Raw genomic sequence first — 22,788 nt, 5'->3', positions numbered from 1 at the left:
GCCGCCCCCCGGCCCGCCCCTCCGCGACCCGCCGCGACCCTCCCCGCGGGCCCGAGCGGCCGGCCGGCCGGGCCTGCGCCGCGCGCCCCTCACCTTGGTGGCCATGGCGGGCGGCTGCTCTCCGGCGCCGCGGCTGCCGGCCTGAGGCAGGAGGGCGGGCGAGGGCGAGGGCGAGGGCGGCGGCGGCGGCGGCGGCGGCGGCGGCTACGGCTGGGCCCCGGCGGCGGCGGCGGCGGCGGCGGCGGCGGCGGCTCCGCCTCGGCCGCGAGACTCGGCGCTCGGCGACTCCGGCCGCCGCCCGCTCCTCCAGTTCCTGAAACTCCCCGGCTGCGCGGCCCCCGCCCCCGCCCCCGCCCCCGCCGGCCGAGCCTCCCATTGACCGCGGCGTGCGCGGCGCGGCCGGCGGAAGCGCGCCCGGTGCCCTGGGCCCGCCCGGCCTCCTCGCCCACTCTCCGCCCCCGCCCCGAGCCTGAGCCTCCGCCAGGGCCGCCACGGCCGCCGCCGCCACGGCCGCCGCCGCCGCAGTCGCCGCAGTCGCCGCCGCCGCCACCGCCGCGCGCCCTTTGTTCCGGGCGGGGGTCGGCGCCCGCCCCGCGTGGCCGCCCGCGGGAAAACTTGGCGGCGTGTGAGGACCCGCCGGGGGCCCCGGGAGCAGCGGCCGCTCGCTCGGGTCTGAGGGCCGCGGGGCGCCGCGGGCGGTCCGGGGCCGCGCCCCCCTTGCCGGGGTTCTCTTGCCGGGGTGGGGGGTGCGCTTAGCCCAGGGAAACGAAGAGCCACATCAGCGGGAGGGACGGAGGGGAATAATGGCTTCCCGGGGCGGGCAAGATGGAGTCACTCATGTCAAGGAGTGAGCTTGTGAGGAAAGCGGCTGAGGGCCCTGCGGCTGAGACCAGCCGTCACCTGCGCCGGCACGGACTGGCAGCACCCAGGACCCGTCCTCGGTGCGGCCCCAGACCCTGCAAGACCCGGGGCCGGGGGCCACCAGACGCAGAGGAGGCCTGCAGAGGCCCACAGCCGCCTGAAGTCCTGAGACGGGAGACCTGGGCAGCCGCTGCCAGACTCTCCAGACGCTGACCCTGTCGGAAAGGCCGCTGCCCCCAAGGCTCTGCCTGCTGGGTCTCTGCACAGAAAGAGATCCGAAAAGAAAAGAAAAGAAAAGAAAAGAAAGAAAGAAAGAAAAGAAAAGAAAAGAAAAGAAAAGAAAAGAAAAGAAAAGAAAAGAAAAGAAAGAAAAGAAAAGAAAAGAAAAGAAAGAAAAGAGAAAAAGAAAAGAAGAAAAAAGGAAGGAGGAAGGAAGGAAGGAAGGAAGGAAGGAAGGAAGGAAGAGGAAGGAGGAAGGAAGGAAGGAAGGAAGGAAGGAGGAAAAAAAGAAAGAGAAAGAAAGAAAAAAAAGAAAAAGAAAAAGAAAAGAAAGAAAGAGATCCTCCAGGGCTGGACCAGAACAAGCAGTGAGCATGGAGGGCTGACCCTGACCAGGCCGAGTCCTCCTCTCAGCTGTGCCCAGGGACCCGCTTGGCCTTTGGTTCCATAACTTCTCACCTTCACGGATTCTTCTTTGCTGTGTGACTTTGTATTAGTATCTTGTCTTGTGTGATGTGTGTGAAGCCCGGTGACATGCGTAGTCAAAGGTCATTGAGCTTGGAATCCTGAACCTGCTTTACAACGATGTTAACCTTGTTTGATGACTGAATAAAGCTGACGCTGTGGAAAGACACAACTTGTGTACGGGCCTTAAGAGGGTGCTGGCAAGAGCTGACTTAGTCGGCAGGATTCCACGTCACTGACTCACTACATGCTTTTAGAGAATTTGGAAGAATTGGGGAAAAAAAAAAAGGCTCCTTGAGTGTTGCTGGGATTGACTACAGCAGAATTAAAAACAATGAGTAGGGGGATAAATGTGTGTGAATATAGGCTTTCCGGGTGTCTTGCTTGGGGTGAGATCCTAAGGTATTGGCACAGGCAGGTGAAATGGAGACCAGCTCTGTGCAGGGAGTAGTTGGCAGTGGAAGCTTGTCCGGCTCACTCCTCTGCAAGCCAGGCATGAGGTAGAACTAGCTAAAGCCAAAACTCAGGGAGACCACCTCAGAAAGGAACTCGGAAGCTTAGGGAAAATTAAGCCATTCAGGAGCACTGTAAAAATGCATGTCAGTGGGGGCCAAAACAAATCCTTTGTTTTGAAGAACAAAAATTGTGTAAGAACCTATATACAGGGGATCCCTGGTGGCTCAGCAGTTTGGTGCCTGCCTTTGGCCCTGGGTGTGATCCTGGAGTCCAGGGATGGAGTCCCACATCAGGCTCCCTGCATGGAGCCTGCTTCTCCTCTCTCTGTGTCTCTGCCTCTTTCTCTCTCTGTGTGTGTGTCTCTCAGGAGTAAATAAATAGAATCTTTTTTTTTTTTTTTTTAATGATAGTCACACACACACAGAGAGAGAGAGGCAGAGACACAGGCAGAGGGAGAAGCAGGCTCCATGCACCGGGAGCCCGACGCGGGATTCGATCCCGGGTCTCCAGGATCACGCCCTGGGCCAAAGGCAGGCGCCAAACTGCTGCGCCACCCAGGGATCCCAATAAATAGAATCTTAAAAAAAAAACTTATATGCATATCCCAGGTATAAGTGGAAACTAGAATTCTACATAATTAAGAAATTGTATATAACAGCTGCTAGAATATAAGAAAGGAAGAAAAATGTGGGCATTAGGTAAATGCCTCAAAATGATAGTGGAAAGGCCCAGAGGTCAGACATCATACATTGTGTAGAAGACCTGTGGTACCCCCATGGAACTAGAAGTCAGAAGAGGCTCACAACTAGGATGTAATTATGGATCTGAAGGATCCTTAAAATGTAAAACAGTTAGTAGCCCCAGCTCCCCCTGCAGAGGGTCCCATCTTACCAATGAAAACATTGCAGCTAGACCAGGACCAAAAAAAGGCCAAGGAGCTAGCTAACAGAATAATAAGGAAGGCCAAACTGATGAATAATTTGAGTTTAAAGGACAAACCACTCTTGGGACCACAGGATCCCCACATTAGGACCCAGGAGACTATGGTAACTCCATGGTAAGGGGATGATTCTCAAAGCAGACCTATTATTACAAGGAAAAGACTGGCAGATTAATCACAGGCAAAGGCAACCCATAGAAGTAGCAGAAGATAGTGAACGTGTTCATGCTGAACTTTAGAAGATTAGGACAGATTCCTGCCAAAAACATATATGATGTAGACTGGTTGCTCTTTGCATGGGATAGTGGAGCAAACACAATAGCACTACTGGGTACAGAGATACATCAGGTATCTTCTTTACCTGGAAACCCCTCATTAAACTGTTCAATTATGGAAATACATAGAAAGGACACATACGAACATATGCATTATCCATATGGTTCACAGAAAGAAGTCTCAGGGTTATTTGGTGGGAAATAAAAAGAACGATGCAGGGACGCCTGGGTGGCTCAGCAGTTCGGCAGCTGCCTTTGGTTCAGGTCGTGATCCCAGGATCCGGAATTGAGTCCTGTATCGGACTCCCTGTGGGGAGCCTGCTTCTCCCTCTGCCTATGTCTCTGCCTCTCTCTCTCTCTCTCTCTCTCTCATGAATAAATGAATAAAATCTTTTAAAAATAAATAAATTAAATAAATAAATAAATAATCTTCAAAAAGAAAAAAGTTGCAGGGATGCATCATGTATAAACAAATGATAGACAAACGTGGATACACTGCACCAATAGACACATATAAACCCACTACATTTAATTTTATAATATACATAGATTTCATAGGACTTCTAAGTCATAGTTATCAACAGAAGCATGCCACTGCCATGGTATACAGATGTATAGCATTGGATATAGCTATGGCTGCATCTAGGTCCCCAGCCCGCCCAAACATGAGAGCTCTAGAATCATGCTCGGTTCACTTTGGAGCACCAATGACAGTAGAAAGCAAGCAGGGAACTGATTTTATAGCCAGCTCAGTTAAAAAGCCCTGTGATCTATGGAACTTAGAATGGAATTATCATCAAGCCTCTAACCCTACAGCTGCTGGGTATCTAGAAAGATTTAATGGATTATTAAAAAGAGAATTACCGTTGTTAGCAAGACAAGGGAGTTTTCAACAGAGCCTCGACGTGGCTTGCTTTGTGCTAAGTCAGAGACAGATTAGAAAAAGGTAGTCCTCATGAGATCTTAAACACTTCTGCCCCAGAATATAGGAAAAAGGGAGATACCAGTAGACCTACCCAAACTTCCACGTAAGGTAGCAACAAAACTGAAGGACAATTCTGTCTCATTGCAAGATACTGTTGCTCACACACATGGAAACACCTATTGGACTTCATGGGCCAAAGGACAGCTACAACGTAAGAAAATCGTAAACTTTTCCCCCATGGGCATTCATTACAAATAATCAAAGGAGGAGGTGGGGTGCCTGGGTGGCTCAGTCCATTAAGCATCTGACTCCTGACTTTGGCTCAGGTCATGATATCAGGGTCCTGAGATCAAGCCCACATCAGGCTCCTTGCTGGGCATGAAGCCTGCTTAAGATTCTCTCTCTCCCTCTCCCTCTGCCCCTCCCCCTGCTCATGTTCTAAAAAAAGGAATAATTGGAGAAAAATTGCATTCGAGCTAGGATCATACTATGCCCATGGCATTATACTTTGGCTAATAATCAGCACACTCATATGGACATTATATTATGTAAGCCTACTAGGCACATGTGTAAAATACAGCATTTGTCATATTATAGATTAGAAAACTACCATATACTGCATCCAATCTGTGTGGCCCTGCTCACTTGTACAGTAGCCACTTGTGCGTTTGTCATTATGAGACAAGTGATACACATGCCCACGGATTGCACTATCAATTAAGATACAAATATGCAGTGTTGACCTAGTTTCCTAGCAAGAGGCTGCTAGGGATAATCTATTTTTAAGGTTTTATTTATTTATTCATGATAGACACACACACACACACAGAGAGAGAGAGAGAGAGAGAGAGAGGCAGAGACACACGCAGAGGGAGAAGCAGACTCCATGCAGGAAGCCCGACGTGGGACTCGATCCCGGATCTCCAGAATTACGCCCTGAGCTGAAGGCAGCGCCAAACCGCTGAACCACCCGAGCTGCCCAAAATATTTCCAATAATTACCAATATTGTTCTGATTTTTGGTCTTACTAACTGGATACTTCACCTAGTGCCACCACAGAAATTGCCACAGTGGTAACAGGACCTAACTATAGTGCAGAAACCTAGTGAACTATATTGCCTAATTAACGAAGCTCTAAAAGAATAAGATTTTCCACATTAGGATCAAGAAGGAGATGCAGCAAATACTGGACTGTAGCATACCAGACTCCCCAGAATCTCCTGACAGTGATCTAGACTTGGCACAAATAACTTAGGAAGACAATCCAGAAAGACACTGCATTGGAAGCAGCCTGGGAAGATCTCTCAGATCTCTTGGAAGACATGTCAGATGATGACGCCTGGCCACAGCAGGTACTTGCGGATTGGTTTGAGTGCCAAGATGTGCTGAATCCCATGAGGCATGCTAATTTTAATGATTGTTTCTTGACTCACCCAGCAGTAGCATTAGGAGTTTTACAAGGATTAGTGGAGATGACAAACATAGGTCACTTAGTTGATATTTGTTGGCTTTTAACATACTATTGTCAACATATACAGGGGCTGATTAATCAAAGAGATAATAGAGGACGTTATTCTAGGCTGGTAACATACCCACATGTACCACATGATTGCCAAGATTTGGTGACCAGTTTTGTGTATCTTAATCATAAATACCACCACTATCCCTACGGGCACAGGAGATACCAATTATATTTTAGCTCCTGAACACAACATAACCTTCCCTACACCACAAAACCAGCCCACACCAAAACTCAGTTTTTAAAATCATGCCCCAACCACACCTGGACTGCCTGAACACATACCAGGCTATATTTTGTACAATAACATCTCCCTTTTTTTGGAGCTAATTACATACATGCTTAACTCCATAGAGCTCAAAAAGCAACTTTAAGACCCTTTCACACTTATTGTAATATTAAGCTTTGCTAACAAAGTTTTTACTCTAGTTTATAAACTGTATGCCTTTATACATAAAGTATGTCACACACTAGATGATTGCAGGCAAAACATGATAAAGTGTGAAAGGCCAGAATTATGCTCATTCAATGAAGACTTTAATAATATCTCAAACCAATATGTTACTCATATTACAGACAAGAAGATTTTAAGACATGGAATTAAACATCCATTGACTTTAAAAACATTTGTACCGTCCTACATAGTCTAACCACAGACATGTATGTACATAGAGCCATACACTGCAGGATATCCAGATATTACCTGTATGAACCTTATTAGACACTCATACAAATCCTTCGCAACAAATGGTATGAATTTCAGTACCTACTGGGTATGGAACAAGAGGAAGTAGATGATAGGGCTGCTAGCACTTCTATTACTAAACCCTTGTCATACCTAGACAAAGTTCCAATGCCAAATGGGTACCCAAAGGATTACAACATCATATCCACAAATAAGAACATTATACATTATGACTATTATTTAATAGATTTCCCAAACTTTCCATTTTTTGGCAATTTTTGCATAAGACATAAATATTCACAATGTAATAATACATCCACATGGTACTTGGTATGCCAAGGCTTCATCAATCTACGTTACACCTAAAGGATTTCATACAAGAAGAAATGGAACATTTGCACCCACAGAATTAGATTGGAAATTAAAAATAGAACCAACCTTGCTCATACAGCCAGATCACCACTTCACACATCAAGCTAGACCTATTTTACATGTACCCCAAACCCCACATTATTATATGGAACAATTATACCGTAATTAGACATTCATGTGCTTGAGAGGCTTTAAAAAAAAAATTTTTTTTTTAAATTTTACCCCACACCCACGCAGGGACAATGCTACAAGACCAAGGTTCTTAAAACCAGTTCTTGTCTGCTTTTAACTGGACTTTCCAGTGGCACACACAAAGGAATATTTTTACACAGAATATTTAGGGAACCTAAACTACCAATTTGGAACAATTCAGACTTTAAAATATTGGTCTACAGGGTGCAGGCATTACCCTGATGGACAAGTAAATCACTCTAGATCAGGACCTATAAGCTCAAATTCAGCTGTTGACACTATTTGCATACCAAATCATAATGGAAAGGAATCACAAATCTTGAACAACACCGTGATCCGGCAACTCCCACTTAATTGTACAGCTGAATTTATGTTACACTTCAATAACACAGGATATAGTATGCAATGAAATGGTGGCACAAACAAAGGTTACACACGGAAGCCACATAACGCCTCCAGCAGTGAATATATCCCCATGGAAAATATCATTATGGCACCATATCATCATGGAAGTGACATCTCTTCCAGTGGTAACACTCTTGAACATCATCCAGGCTTATCAAAATTCAGATGCAATATTACATGGTAGTGTGATGTGTTTATGGCTTTAACAACTATCTGTTATCGAGTTCCCTACTGCTGGTTAACATCACAACTTACAAACTGTCAATTAATATGACTAATTGTTCGAAGTCTGGGCACCTCGAAGTTAAAACAAAATGGTTTCCAGAACAGTCTATGACACCTATACAATTATATCTAAATGAGTTTCAGCACGTAAGAGGTAAACAGGGCAATATGATCTTTACTTGTGATCATATTCTATATAATTTTAATATCCTTGTAGCTATGAATCCAGCTACTTTAGGTCCTTTCACACCTACATGGTGTAAGGCACAACTCAATTGCTCTAACACTAATTCTACCTACAACACATCTTTTTATAAATGGCTTAAGATAAATGGCACATATCATGCTCCCTTAATATCAAAATTTGTAGTCAATTTTGTAACATAACAAAGGAAATGATCATACTAGTATGTCCATTAGAACTAGATTCAATACATTTTATACCTTCTGGTCAATTATACAAGGGAGATTACCAGCATGATGGGAAACATTGGGAATTGATATATATTTTTTCAAATGCTTTATTTATTTGAGAAAGAGAGAGAGCACGAGCAGGGGGAGAGGCAGAGGGAGAGGAAGAAGCAGACTCCTCGCTGAGCAGGGAACCTGAGGAGGTACGCAACAGTATTTCTTCTCAGCTTCTGTGCTTCATCAGAAGCACAGTGGGTAAAACACACATGGCCGGCACAGCACCCTATTTATGAGAATATAACCAGAACTGATTCGTCTATACCAATGTACATAGCTAACGGAGTTACCTTTGGCAAATATGGTGCATCACTCAACAGCCCAGGCCCATGTATTATTGAGAAATGTTGGAATGCTGCATATTGTATGAAATCTTTCCATTGGAAGCCACATGGACACATGGCATTACCAAACCAATACCAAAAATCCTCAAATCCTCAAGCCAAATATGTTTGAACCTGTATTACTTAACCCTGTGAGAATTGTATATAAACCTACACCACAGAGAGCTGAAATAACAAACGGAACAATTCAATTTGTTTTATATACAACCTGAATGTAAAATTTATGCAACAGAAATAGGAAGGACTGGAATGCCTGGGTGGCTGGCTAGGTGGTTGAGCGTCTGCCTTTGGCTCAGGTCACGATCTTGGGATCATGAGTCCCACACTGAGCTCCCCACAGGGAGCCTGCTTCTCCCTCTGCCTATGTCTCTGCCTTCTCTCTGTGTCTCCTATGAATAAATAAATAAAATCTTTTAAAAAAAAGATTAAAAAAAAAGAAATAGGACCATCCATGAATTGCCCGACTTACCACCCATTGATAAAATTAGGCTCAGAAACCCCTACAATTGCTAGTAGGACTAGATATCATCTCTAAATTAATTATATCTGAGATACAAGATGCAGAAATCCACTCTTAAGAGGGAGCTATTTGCATTTAAAAAAAAAAAGCAGGTTTTCTAATGCAGTAGGTGATTTAGGTTCAAAGAACTCCTCAGCATTCAGAGAACTACATTCCATTGTCTCACCTATGTGTGATTATCATGCCTACAGACTAAAATTTAACTATAACATTGACCATAAAGTCCAAGCCGTCCAATAAAAATTCACTCAATCTTAGAAATTTCTACATAAGAGAACAATTAAAAAAATAGTTGCTATTTGGGGAATATAAAAAGTAGTGAAAGGGAATAAAGGGGAAAGGAGAAAAAATAAGTGGGAAATATCAGAAAGGGAGACAGAACATGCAAGACTCCTAACTCTGGGAAACGAACCAGGGGTGGTGGTAGGGAGGTGGGCGGGGGGTGGGGGTGACTGGGTGACGGGCACTGAGGTGGGCACTTGATGGGATGAGCACTGGGTGTTATTCTATATGTTGGCAAATTGAACACCAATAAAAAATAAATTTATAACAAAAAAGAGAAAGAGACAGACTAAATCAGTGCAACCAAATAAAATATTCGACCATAAAAAAAAATAGTTGCTACAGAACCAGTAATCTACTAGAGAGAGCAGGGATTAGTCAGAAACATTGGAACAGGGAAAATGTCTTCTCCTGACTAGATGTAGTCTCTCCTACAGTTAGACACCTCCAGGCCATCTGGTTATGACAATACAGGACAATGTAAACTCATTGTTAAGACTATGAGGGGGTCAGGAAGCCTGGGTGGCTCAGTTAATTACCTGCCTTTAGCTCAGGTCCTGGTCCTAAAATCCTGGGATCGAGCCTCAGATGGGGCTCCCTGCTCAGTGGGGAGTCTGCTTCTCCCCTTCCAAACTCCCTGCTTGTGCTCTCTCTCCCATACTCTCTCTCATGAACTCTTTCTCTCTCTCAAATAAATAAATAAAATCTTAAAAAAAAAAAGACCATCAGGGGATAAAAGCCTAGTAGCATATAACACATACACCAACCATACCACAAGTACATGGTAACATAGCACTTTTGACAACCCACACACCCATATGGAGTGATGGATATTTTACTACCCAAAGAGATGATATTTCAGTGATGTAATTACCTATATTATACCTGGTGTGAACTGGAAATCAATGCTAATCTTCATCCTCTAACAACATCTGTGGAAAATCTATTCTTCAACATGGGATACTTTACAACTGGATAATTTGTGCTAAGAACTCCTCAGAGATCACCTTCTTTAATCACACTAGGAGGCTTGATACTGTCATCACTAACAACAAGGAATGCATTAAAATATTATATGCTCTTAGTGTAATATTTAATAATGTTATCAAAATGGGTACATTTATCTCAGAATATTCACGTAAGGATTTGCCAAGATCCTATCATACCAAAGTAACAGGAATACCCTGGGTGAAAGCTGAAAAGATTGATAAACTCTAGATGAAAATTCAGAAAGACTCAGAGCAGCCTGCAAAACCTTGACCAGCAAGCTAACCCAATTTGAACACACGGCACAGACCATACGTGTGGCCTCGACACTCCCCAACACCAGGCTAGCCTCACTGAGCAGAGAGATATCCAAGACATACAGAATACATGTTCCTTTCTAGAATTGTTAACAAAACCTTTTAAACATGTCATTTCTTCTGGATCCTGGCTTGACTATAGCCCCTTAAAATACTTAAAGATGGGATGGAATTATTTCTCTACTCATATTTGATAATTCATTAAGGAAATCCTTCTATTGCTTTTAGCTATTATTTTTGCTATCTTATTTAAAATGCTATAAGAATGTTATGCACCCTCAGGCTTACAAAGGGAAGATTACAAAAGAGTATGATTACCCATACCCTCGTTGTTTTTTCTGTATGCACCATGAGCCTATGTCGAAGATTTCATTCATAGTTTTGGACTTCTGTCTATCATATTTGATAATATGATTTTCATTTTATTTTTGTTGATTTGTTAACTTACCTTAATTGAATTCAGATTTAGTTTGGTTTCTGACTTGACTTAATTCTTATTAGATAGGACTGGGAATTTGACTTTTGATTCTGATTTAACTGTATAACCTGGCTTAATTGATATTTGATTTAACCCTTAGTTGATTTTGCTTTACTCTAAATTGATTTGCCTTTAGTTGACTCAATTTATTTTTATCTAACTTGTTTTGATTTGTTGTGACTATCATTTTATGTTGTCAATTGACATTTCATATGATTTGAAATTGATTTGATTTGATTTGATTTTCTTTGGAACCATGATTGCATGACTTAGATTTGCCTTTATCCATAGCAGAATAAAACCATACTGCTGATGTGATTAAAAACATATTTGGGCAGCCCGGGTGGCTCAATGGTTTAGGGCCGCCTTCAGCCCAGGGTGTGATCCTGTGGTCGCGGGATGGAGTCCCACGTCGGGCTCCCTGCATGGAGCCTGCTTCTCCCTCTGCGTGTGTCTCTGCCTTTCTCTCTCTATATCTCTCATGCATAAATAAATAAAATCTTAAGAAAAATATAAGATAAAAACATATTTGATTCCTACACGACCTTTATGGATTAGTCATGAGTAATCATGGAGTGGGAATGTAGAGTCCAAGATGGAGTCATTCATGTCAAGAGATGAGCTAATCAGGAAAGTGGCTGGGGTCCCTGTGGCTGAGACCAGCTGTCACCTACGCCAGCATGGACTGGCAGCATTCAGGACCCATAATCAGTAAGGTCCCAGAACCTGTAAGAACCAGGGACTGATGATCAGAAGACCCAGAAGAGGCCTGCAGAGGCCCACAGCCGCTTAAAGTCCTTTAAGAAGGGAGGACCTGTGCAGCCAGCTGCCAGACTCTCCAGATGCTGACCCTGTTGGAAAGGCAGCTGCCCTCTGCCTGCTGGGTCTCTGAACAGAAAGATCCTCCAAGGCTGGACCAGAATAAGCTGTGAGCATGGAGGGCTGACCCTGACCAGGCCAAGTCCTCCTCTCAGCTATGCCCAGGGACTGACTTGGCCTTTGGTTCCTTAACTTCTTACGTTTATGGATTCTTGTTTGTTGTATGACTTTGTATTGTATCTTGTCTTGTGTGATGTGTATGAAGCCCGGTGACATGTGTAGTGAAAGGTCATTGAGTTTGGAATCCTGAACCTGCTTTACAATGCTGTTAACCTTGTTTGATGATTGAATAAAGCTGATACTGTGGAAAGACACAACTCGTGTGTGCGCCATTACGGAGTGCTTATGACATCTTCCAAGGAGGTTCTGTCTCCAGCCTGGAGTTACCACAGGCTGTGATCCCAGCTGGAGCTTCTGGGCCGGGTCGCATGGGGATTTCAACCTGAAATGTCCAATTAACCTCCTTCTGGACTCCCGATAAATTTAAAAATGCCTCAGGGCCCTGGAGGTTCGAGGGAGACACAACAGGTTTCCTGAAGTGGAAATGAGAGGTCTAAAAATTTTTCTTTCTTTCTTTCTTTCTTTCTTTCTTTTTTTTTTTTTTTTTTTTTTTTTGGTTTTTGTTGAAATGTTTCTCTGCAGAGTAGATATATGGGTTTTATTAATAAATGAATGACTCAAATGGAGAGGCAAGATTTTGACTCAAGTACAAAAGACATGACCGGGAGATATATTTTAATTGGTATATTAGTGTATTTTGTTTTTATTATCAGGGATATATATGTTAAAAGAGGCAGCTATCAAATCAGATGGACCTTAGTCTAGGAAAGATGTATTTAGAGTTAATGTCAAATGTGTGTCCTCTCAAAAATACTCTCTCTGGTCTCCAGAGATTTCATTAGTTACATTCAGCAATGGAGTTTAAAAGGGATGAGGTGCTACAGAGCACTGTGAGTGTTTGCTGAGCTGAGGGCTGAAGCTGTAGTCATCATAATATTCATTAACAGTCTTTCCTAAGTAAAAAAAGTTGGAAACTAGCATTTGTCGACAGCCTTCTTGCCCTATCGTAGGCTCTTACAGTGAGCCTCACTCTCATTTAATCCTCATAAGAAACCTTTGGGAAAGCCATTATAATCCACTGTTGACAGACGTGAAGAAATTAAGGTCATTTAAATAACTTGGCTGAGGGACCTCTGAGTGGTTCACGGTTGGGTGCCTGCCTTCAGCCCAGGGAGTGATCCTGGGGTCCCAGGATCGAGTCCCACATCGGGCTTACTGCATGGAACCTGCTTTTCCTTCTGCCTATGTCTCTGCCTCTCTCTCTCTCTCTCTGTCTCTCATGAAGAAATAAATAAAATCTTAAAAAAAAAAACTTGGCTGATTTGGGAATATTTATCAACATCAGAAATGACCTTACCCATGGACCTAGCGGCTTTGCTTCTAGAAATCTATCCTGCTGTCAGACTTTGTGTAAAAGAGAAAGATGTTCGGTAAGCCATTGATTTGTGAAAGCAGCCTGTATGTTTGTTAACAGGACTGTTTCAATAAATATGATATATCCACAAAAGTGAAATACTAGGAAGCCCGTAAGAAAGTGGCAATATTTTAAGAGGCATTAATAAAAGTAAAAAGAACATTATAGTACATGCCATTTGTGTAAAAAATATGAAAATACATCATCTATGCCTAGAAAATTCCTGAAAAGACTCACCAGATGCTATTGTCAGAAGCTTTGCATAAATGTATTGCTTTATTTTAAAAATGAGTTTACATTTTAACAAACAACTAAATATCTTGAGTAAGAGCACACACTAGGATGTGGAAAAGCCAGAATTTGAACTCGAGGAATAAGAAACCTTTGGGAAAATTAAGTACTGAGGTTTCCCTCTTCCTTTAAATTTGAAAGCTGGGCACAGGTCGCTGCCCTAATTCAATAATGTATGTTTTGCCAGGAAGTCAGGTCTCTCCTGTGACCTGTGGGTTCTGCACACTCAACTGAGTTCTGGGCAACCAATCATTTTGGGTACCTGGCACCCAGAAAGCAAGAAGACCAGAGAGTCCCCCAACTTCTCCTATTTCAACAATTTCTCTAGCCTCGGTTTCATTTCTAGAAGTAAATGTGAAGACAGCAAATGCAGAAGAACCAATGCAAATAAATAGAAATAGTTAAGTAAAAGTGAATGACCACGTATATTCTTGAGGCTTTGTTCACAGAGCCCAAAAGTGTAGTCACTAATGTAATCCTCATGTCAGCCGGATATCCACCCCTCTTTCCTACCATTCTCCCAGACTTCTCTTCAACACACTGGCCCTTCTCTCCCTCCTGAGTCATGAGCATCACACTCCCTTCCAGGGAAAGGATCCGGACCAACGGGGTGGGCATGTGACCTGGCAAAAGGGCCCATGCCCAGATGAACCCTTCCTTGCTTTCATGCTTTGTTCTCACCACCTCTAAATTCTTAATCAGTTTGAACAAAGGGCATCACAATTTCAATTTGGGCTCCTAAATTATGTTGCTCATGTTGTTTCTTTGTCTGAAATACTCCCCAGCCACCAACCATCCGCCCTCCCCACCACACCCACATACCAGCTAACCTCCCACTCATCTTTCAGAGCTCCCATGAACTGTCACAGCAGTTACAATTCTCAGGGAAATCTCCCTTGCCTCCAGTCTAAGTCAAGTTCGGTCAATACAAGTTCTTACACCACTAGTTTCCTTGCCTTTGGAAACTTATCTCGGTTTGTAATTCATCAGAGTGACCATTTGCCTGCCTCCCCCATCAGACTATAAGTACATTAAAGAGAGAAGGTTCTGTGCTCTTGTCTCACACCTGTCCCTGCTCACCTAGCTCACAGGAAGCCCCCACTAGTACAAACTGTGTGAAATGAATAAATAAATGAATGAATGGCAGGAGTTATGAACTGCAAATTAGGCAATATAGCATTTGCCTGAATCTACTTTCCAGCAACTCGGAGGGTCTGTGGAACACATCTGAAAACCACTGTCTCTATCATTACACATGTTAATATGAACCATTGCGCAATACAAACTTCCACCAATTTTATTACTCAATAACATCCTGTTTTTTTTAAAAAAAAAATCTTCAGAAGTATTATTCCTCTACAAAGTTTTATGAAGTAATACTATGATATAATGTTGCTTTTGACTGGTGTGTATGAAAATTAAGCTGCTAAGTTGAGCAGTATTTACTGGAGATGCTAAAAATTCGATAAATAAAGATTTTAGTTATCCTTGAGATCTCTCTAGTGTGACTTATCATTGAAGTGCACATCTCTTATGCACTTTCTAGTTATTGGTTGACATTTGTTTGTCTTGGATGTAATTACCAAGTCCACGGGTTTATAAAATGCCAGTCCACTCATTTACAGGTGCAAAAATGAGACCAGGGTTGTTAAGGGACTCACTCATAGCTGTGAATTAAACCAGAGCAGGGACAAGAGCCCACTTCTCTTATTACAGGTCTCCAAAACATGGCATTTTCAAACTACAAATATTTTAGGGGAGAGGTTTGTGAAGCTAGGGAAGTAGGACAAAGAGTCCTGTCCTGGAGGAGCCACCCACCCACACTAGAAGAACAGAAGAAGCATGATATTGTTTTCTCTCATCTGATGAGATCCACATGCCCAGTGGAGCAGCAGCTTCTCCCAAACTAAAAAGTTGACTTCAGGGACGCCTGGGTGGCTCAGAGGTTGACCCTTGCCTTCGGCTCCGGCTCAGGTTGTAATCCTGGGGTGCTGGGATCCAGTCCTGCATCGGGCTCCTCATGGGGAGCCTGCTTCTCCCTCTGCCTATGTCTCTGCCTCTCTCTCTCTCCGTGTCTCTTATGAATAAATAAATAAAATCTTAAAAAAAATGAACCTCACTCAAGACCATCATGGAAAACCCTGGGTGAACCTGGGAAGTAGACAGGTTTTGTCTTCTGCTTCCATTTGAAAAACCCATTCACACCTCTTTCTTGCCTCCTGTCCACCTCCTTCCCTTGGCAGGCTTCCTCAAAGGTGGACCCTACTCAGCCTGCCCGTAGAACCCTGAGTCCCAGCAGTGAGCCCAGCACACATTTCCCAGATAGCCGGAGTTGCCAGGGCTTGTATTGATGAGAGCACAATTGATTAGCAAAGGAATTTGATTTGTATTTGCAGACAGATTTTGATTATAACAAGACTGCATTTTCAAAAGGAGAAAGAGCCTGTAGCCAGAGCAACAGATCTGCTCTGTTTTGATTTTGCACTCTTATCATGCCAGAGAGGTGGAGGGATAGGGGTTCCTAGGAAGGCTGTGCTGGTGACACAGCTGGTGGCAATAGAAGAGCAGCCATTGACCATCTGGCTTTGTTCAGTGACATTTAGTTGTGATGACTATATACTCATGAAGTTAAAGCACCTTGGTTTTAACTAAAGAAATTAGTGACTTCATTGTTGTAACTCAGAAACTCTTCACCCCCAAACTCATTTTTTCATAGCAAAATGTTTTAAAATTCATCTTTTATTTTATTTATTTATTTTTTAAGTAGGCTCCATGCTGAGTGTGAAGCCCAACACAGGGCTTGAACTCATGACTCTGAGATCAAGACCTGAGCTGAGATCAAGAGTCAGTATTGCTCAACCGACTGAGCCCCCCAGGCGCCCCTAAAATTTGTCTTGTAAAAACTACAAGTTTCTTAGATACAACTATGATATCTAAGTTCAGGAAAACACAAATGCAGTCCCATGCCATTCCCTTCTCTTTTCTCCTCCTTTCTTCCTGAGAAGCAAACTTTTCTGTTGACAGATCTGGATCCTGTTACTCACAACCTATGTATCCTCAGGTATATGACTTAACTTTTTCATCCTCAGTTTTTTGAGCTGCAAAATGGGAATGATAATAGTACCTGTTATGGGTTTGCTGTGTGCATTAAACTAGATAATGAACTCAGAGGACCTTGCATGCTGTTTCATACATAATAAGCACTCAGTAAATATCATTATTATCCTTCTTGTTTGTTTCTCAAGTCAAATTAGATTCTTCTTATGATTTTCCAATAGCTCAGGCCCTAACTCAGTGCTAGGTCAACTTATGTGAAACTCTGCAGAAATACGAAGCTATGAGAAGTAATGTGGAATGGGGGGAGCATATGTGAACATCACTTCCTGTACATGTTGGAGAGTGGAAGCATGGGGTCTGGTGCGGACCCCTAGAGTTGGCCTGGCTCTGGCACAAGACTCTACCTTCTCTCACATTGTGAACTAGATGAAGCTAAGTGAACCTCAAGGGTGGCCTTGAAAATAGCAAAACTGAGATGCCTGGGTGGCTGTGGTTAAGCATATGGCTTTGGCTCAGGTCATGATACCAGGGTCCTGGGATGGAGTCCTGTATCAGGCTCCCTTTGGTTGGGGAGTCTGCTTCTCCCTCTGCCTAAGTCTCTTCCTCTCTCTCTCTGTGTCTCTCATGAATAAATACATAAAATATTAAAAAAAAAAAGAAAATAGCAAAACTGGTTGTGATGGGTGCCTTTCCAATCCCAACAAATGTATTATGCCTTCACCTTGTACCAGGTACTGTTAGGGGTAAAAGCCCCTGCTCCCTCAAAACTGACGATGGGTAGAAGGTGGAGGAAGACAATAAACCGTGATTGCATATACAACATGTCAGGTGCTTCCGGAAGTGCTCTTGTGGAAAATCTAGCAGGGGAAGGAGATAAAGTGAAAGGAGAGAGGTTCTTTTATATAAGGCTTTCCCTTGGTGTGAAGCTGGCCCATGGTACATATGAAAGTGCATGTCCTTTTGTCTGGGCTGCTTAGCTAATAGGTTGGTTTTAGTTTTTGTTCTGTTTTGACTCCCGTCACTTTTCTCTTCCTCTGTCTGGGAGACACAGTCCACTTATGATCATCGGAAACAGTGTGCAGAACTGGAGACCTCACAGGAATCTCACTGCCAAGATCTGAGCAGGCAGGCAGGGACAGCAGGTCACGGCAGGAAGAGGCTGGAGGTCAGTGGGACCGCACAGATGGCAGCGGTGGCCTGGCCGGGCAGAGGAAGGCTGCAATAAAGACTGCTCTCTGTTCTATGCTCCCCTGTTTGCTCTGTGTGGGTGCACCTGACTTCCAGGAGGAAGGCTGGGATGGGAGGTTGAGATGAGGGGAGTGATGGTAACATTGGCTAACCTGTTGGCTTCCCAAATGATCTCCCAGGCTGCAGCATCCTTGTGTACCCTAAAACTTTACCCCAGGTCATTTTGCTTTGATTCTCTGATGCGCTATGGACAGATTTGGGCATGCATATTCAGAAACATATTTATAGACAGGTGATTGAGTAACAAAGAAGTGAATGATACAAGAGAAGGAATAGATGGGGTGCAGAGGAATTTTTGCTAGCTCTTGTGTCATTGCTCAAGTCACAGGTTATGGAGAATTCCTTTTAAAGCTAGAAGTCCCACCTAACACAATAGTGTGTGCACAAGCACTTTCACACCTGCACGCATGCATACACTATTCCTTCACGGACAGTGCTCACTAACACAAATGTAGGTATTTGCCATTACCACCATGATGTAGACCTAGTAAATGTGAATGACAACCTCTGTCCCTAAAGTTGTGTTCCTTTCCAGGCCTTTGATCAGAAAAGCCACTGGCTACTGAGTGCTGAATAGGAGGCCCCAGATTTGGACAGCTGTTGGCTTGAAACTCATTTCCACTGCTTCCATTCCACCAGTGTGAATTTAATTAGGTTATTTCATCTCGACCCTCAAGGTTCTCATTTATAATGACACTGCCCTAAGGCTTGTTTAGGAGATTCAGTAAAACCGCCTTTAACCCAGTAGTATACTGTCCTAAAAGATATTAATAGTTACCAACAACTCTATACTTGGGGGTTCCCACTCTGGTGTAGAGTTGTTGTTGTTGTTGTTGTTGTTGTTTTAAAGACTTCTTTATCTGAGAGAGAGCAAGTGAGCACACATCAGTGGGGGGAGGGGGACAGGGAAAGGGAGAGGGAGAGAATCTCAAGCAGACTCCCTGTTGAGTATGGTGCCCAATACAGTGTTCCATCTCATGACCCTGAAATCATGAGCTGAGCTGAAATCAAGAGTCAGATGCTTAACTGACTGAGCATCAGAAATAATGAATTTCCGAACGTGTTGCTTCATAATGGTTACAGCTTTTCCATCACCCACTTCCAGGACCTGTATTTGCTCACTCCCATGGTGTTTCTTTTCTTCATTCTCACTGCTGTTTCGTTTAGCCCTGGGATGTACTTATCTCTTCCCTGGGGTGTCCAGCAACTCGAGCTTCTCAGCATTTTCACAGGTGCCTCAGCAATTCTGTTTCTTATGATCATTAAACTTCTAAGTCAAGAAATGTCGAAATGTAAAACATTCTTTTAAGTGAAAAAAGGCATAGAAATTCACAATTCGTATAAACACAAGCTCCACATTAGTTTCAAAAGAGGTGACAAGTTTAATGTTATAGAAGCAGAGAAATTCTAAGTTCGATTTTTAGAAATATTAAATAAGTAGCTGTTCATAATATTAAATAAGTAGAACAATAAAATAATTAACGAAATGAAAAGGCAACCTATGGAATGGGAGAAATATTTGCAAAGAATATATCTAAGGGGTTAATATCTAAAATGTAGAAGGAAGTCATACAACTCAATAGCAAAAATTCAAATAACCTGATTAGAAAATTGGCAGAGGATTTAAACATATATGATTCTTATGAATCGTTACTATTTACCTGAAACCTCTCTATGTTAATATTTGCAAAATAAAGTCATGGTTTTCAGGTAACAATTCTTCATTGACTGGAATGACACATGCAGAGGCCTGGCACTCACTAGGCCTTCTCTGGAAACAGTGGCTCTTATTAGGGCTAGTTTGGTCCATTAGCTGCTTTTTATTTCATTCCCAACATATTTATTGCAAGCGTACAATGTGCAAAGAACCATGGTAGATTAGCTCAAAGTTGTGAAGAATGCATTTTGTGTTCCCTTAGAATTGGAAATATATGGAAAATAAGACCTCCATCCTGGTACTACATTCAGAGTCCCCAAGGTGGTTGTGGGTGGCTACTTACTGTTAGTAAACAAACGTCCTGTATTCTTCTTGGAAACAAAACTCTCATACTATTTCCATGAGAACCCTGGGAGAAACACCTGTGTTTTAGAGAACCTATGGTTTCTGAAATAAAGAGAAGTGACAAGCTTTGAAAAGCAGAACAATTCTGGGGAGTCCATCAAACCACATGGCCCTGACCTTAAACCCCAATATGTTTACCCCAGAGCTAGCATGCCTTACAATTATGCTCCACCTGAAATGTCTCCCACTACAACGTAATAACAGTTAGAGACTAATTTAGCATGTTCTTTTGAAAGTGTAATTGTTTTCTGGGAGGATTAAGGGGCTCTTGTTTCCTTGTTAAAAACCTGATAAATATTAGTAGATTGAGTTGGTTGAAATGAAAAGGAAGTGAATAATTTTGTAACACAGTTACTGTTAGAAATTAGATACCTATGTTCTGAGCAGGCCTGAGTCACTTAAAACAGAGAGCTAAGTTCTTTCCTCAGTGGGCAGTTATCAGGTCCAGCTACATAATTTGTAGGTCCTAGAGAAACCCTTGCTCAAAAATGATAAAGAATTTTAAAAGAATGAAATCAATCCTATCTCACACCATATACAAAAATCAACTTGAAATAGATTAAACACTTAAATGTAAGATCTGAAACTATAAATAACTTCTAGAAAAAATGTAGGGGAAAATCTCCTTGTCATTGGTCTTGGCAATGTTTTTTTTTGTATCTGAAACAAAAAATATAGCAAAAAAAACAAATACAAGTTAGTGGGACCACATTAAACTAAAAAGCTCTGCACAATAAAATAATTAACGAAATGAAAAGGCAACCTATGGAATGGGAGAAATATTTGCAAAGAATATATCTAAGGGGTTAATATCTAAAATGTATAAGGAAGTCATACAACTCAATAGCAAAAATTCAAATAACCTGATTAGAAAATTGGGAGAGGATTTGAATAAACATTTTTCCAAAGAAGACAAACTAATAGCCAACAGATATATGAAAAGGCATTCAACATTGCTTATCATCAGGGAAATTCAAATTGAAACCACAATGAGATATCATTTCACATCTGTTAGAATGACAATTAAAAAAGACAAGACATAACAAATATTGGTGAGGGTCTGAAGAAAAGGGAACCCTTGAGCACTATTGGTAGGAATGTAAATTGGTGCAGCCATATGGAAACCAGTATGGAGGTTCCTCAAAAAAATTAGAAATAGAACCACCATATGATCCAATAATCCCACTTTTGTCCATATATTCAAAAGAAATGAACTCGTTATCTTGAAGAGTTATCAGCACTCCCATGTTCATTGCAGCATTATTTGAAATAGCCAAGTTATAGAAACAACCTAAAAGTCCTTTGACAGATGAGTGGCTAAAGAAAATATGATTTGATGGAATATTACAAAGAAGGAAATCCTGATGTTTATGATGTAGAGGAACTTGGAGGACTTTATACTAAGTGAGATAATCCAGATACAAAAAGACAAATACTACACTGATTTCACTTACACGTGGAATCTTAAAAAGAAAAAATATCCAGTTCATAGTACCAGCAAGTAAAATGATGTTTTTCAGGGACCAGAGGGTGAGGACAATGGGGAGAGGTTGGTCGAAAGGTAAAAATTTTCAGTTACAAGATAAATAAGTTCTGGGGATCTAATGTACAGCATGGTGAACAGTTAATCATACTGCATTGTATACTTTAAATTTGCTAAGAGACTAGATGGTAAGTATTTCACCACACATACAAAAGTAACTATGTGAGGTGATAGATATATTAATTAACTTGATTGAGGTAGTCATTTCACAATGTATACATATAATAAATCATCACATTGTACACCCTAAATACAAATAATTTCTCAACTACGAGTAAAGCAAGTTTGGAATGAATGAAGAAAAATTAAAATACAGCTGAAAAAGAAAGCAAAGACATAAGCAAAAATACAGGGTGAACAATGTTGGAGAATTCAGGACAGAGTTAAAAAAATAAATGGAATGTGATTAAAAGGGGAGTAGAGAGAATGTAGAGAGGAATTGATATCAGAAGAGAAAATACAGAAGCTGGTTCCAAATTGATGAAAGGCATCAATCCACAGATTCAATTTTCAATTAACTCCACATCCCCTAAGCAAAGAAAGTACACAGGAAACAACAGCTACCCTGTGGTCTAAAGAACAAAGGTAATGAGAAAGTTTTTAGAGAATACAGAAGCCAAATACACAAGGAAAAAGCTGATAGCTGAGATCTCAATATAAATAAAATGAGAGAGACATCAGTGGAGCCTCATTTTTAAAGTGATAAAGAAATCTCTTGTTGAGACAGAATTCTATACCTAGCAGCAATACTACGCCCCGATAAAGATTTCTTAAGAAAAGCTTAAGCTGAAACATTTTGTTGTTAGCAACATTAAATTAGAAAAAAACACTAGAGTGAGTTCTTTAATCCAAAGGTAGGTAATTCCAGACCTAACTGGAAAAATGCAGAAAGGAATGAAGAATAACAAAAAAAGATGATATAGAGATACATATAAATGAATATTGTTTTATGAAGTGATATTAGAAATGTTTCATGAAAATTAAGATATAGGTAGAATTAAAAGGAATGACAAGGGTCATACAAAAGTCAGGAAGGATAACAATAGAATTAAGAGTTTGAAGGTGTTAGAATTTGAGAGTTTAGTTTATTAGACTCTATTAAGTATTCATGATTTAGTCATTAGTGTAACTACACAAAGATTTTTGTATGATTGTAACTAACAGGTTTATAGAGGGACCAATGGAATAATAAAATACCAAACTCAAAGCAAAGGTAAGTACTTATTCAAGTAAAGAGATTAAGGGAACATTAACCAGTTAGGTCAGAGCTTGAGGAAAGAGCAAGATGGTTGAAATAAT

The 22,788-nt window shown here is 41.9% G+C and overlaps 1 protein-coding gene across 1 annotated transcript in view; it reads right to left on the bottom strand.

Moving 5' to 3' along the window:
• SNX9 (sorting nexin 9) overlaps positions 1-215 on the bottom strand; it is a 112,624-nt gene extending 112,409 nt beyond the window's left edge. Inside the window, exon 1 of the mRNA XM_055309589.1 lies at positions 94-215. Within this exon, the coding sequence (XP_055165564.1) occupies positions 94-105 (12 nt within the window). The 5' untranslated portion in view covers positions 106-215. The remainder of the gene's footprint in view (positions 1-93) is intronic.
• Positions 216-22,788: the final 22,573 nt, after the last annotated feature.

This window comes from Nyctereutes procyonoides, unplaced genomic scaffold, assembly GCF_905146905.1.
Source record: "Nyctereutes procyonoides isolate TBG_1078 unplaced genomic scaffold, NYPRO_anot_genome, whole genome shotgun sequence".
Taxonomy (NCBI): domain Eukaryota; kingdom Metazoa; phylum Chordata; class Mammalia; order Carnivora; family Canidae; genus Nyctereutes; species Nyctereutes procyonoides.
The sequence above is the reverse complement of the archived record's forward strand: the minus strand, read 5'-3'. Positions and strand labels throughout refer to the sequence as shown.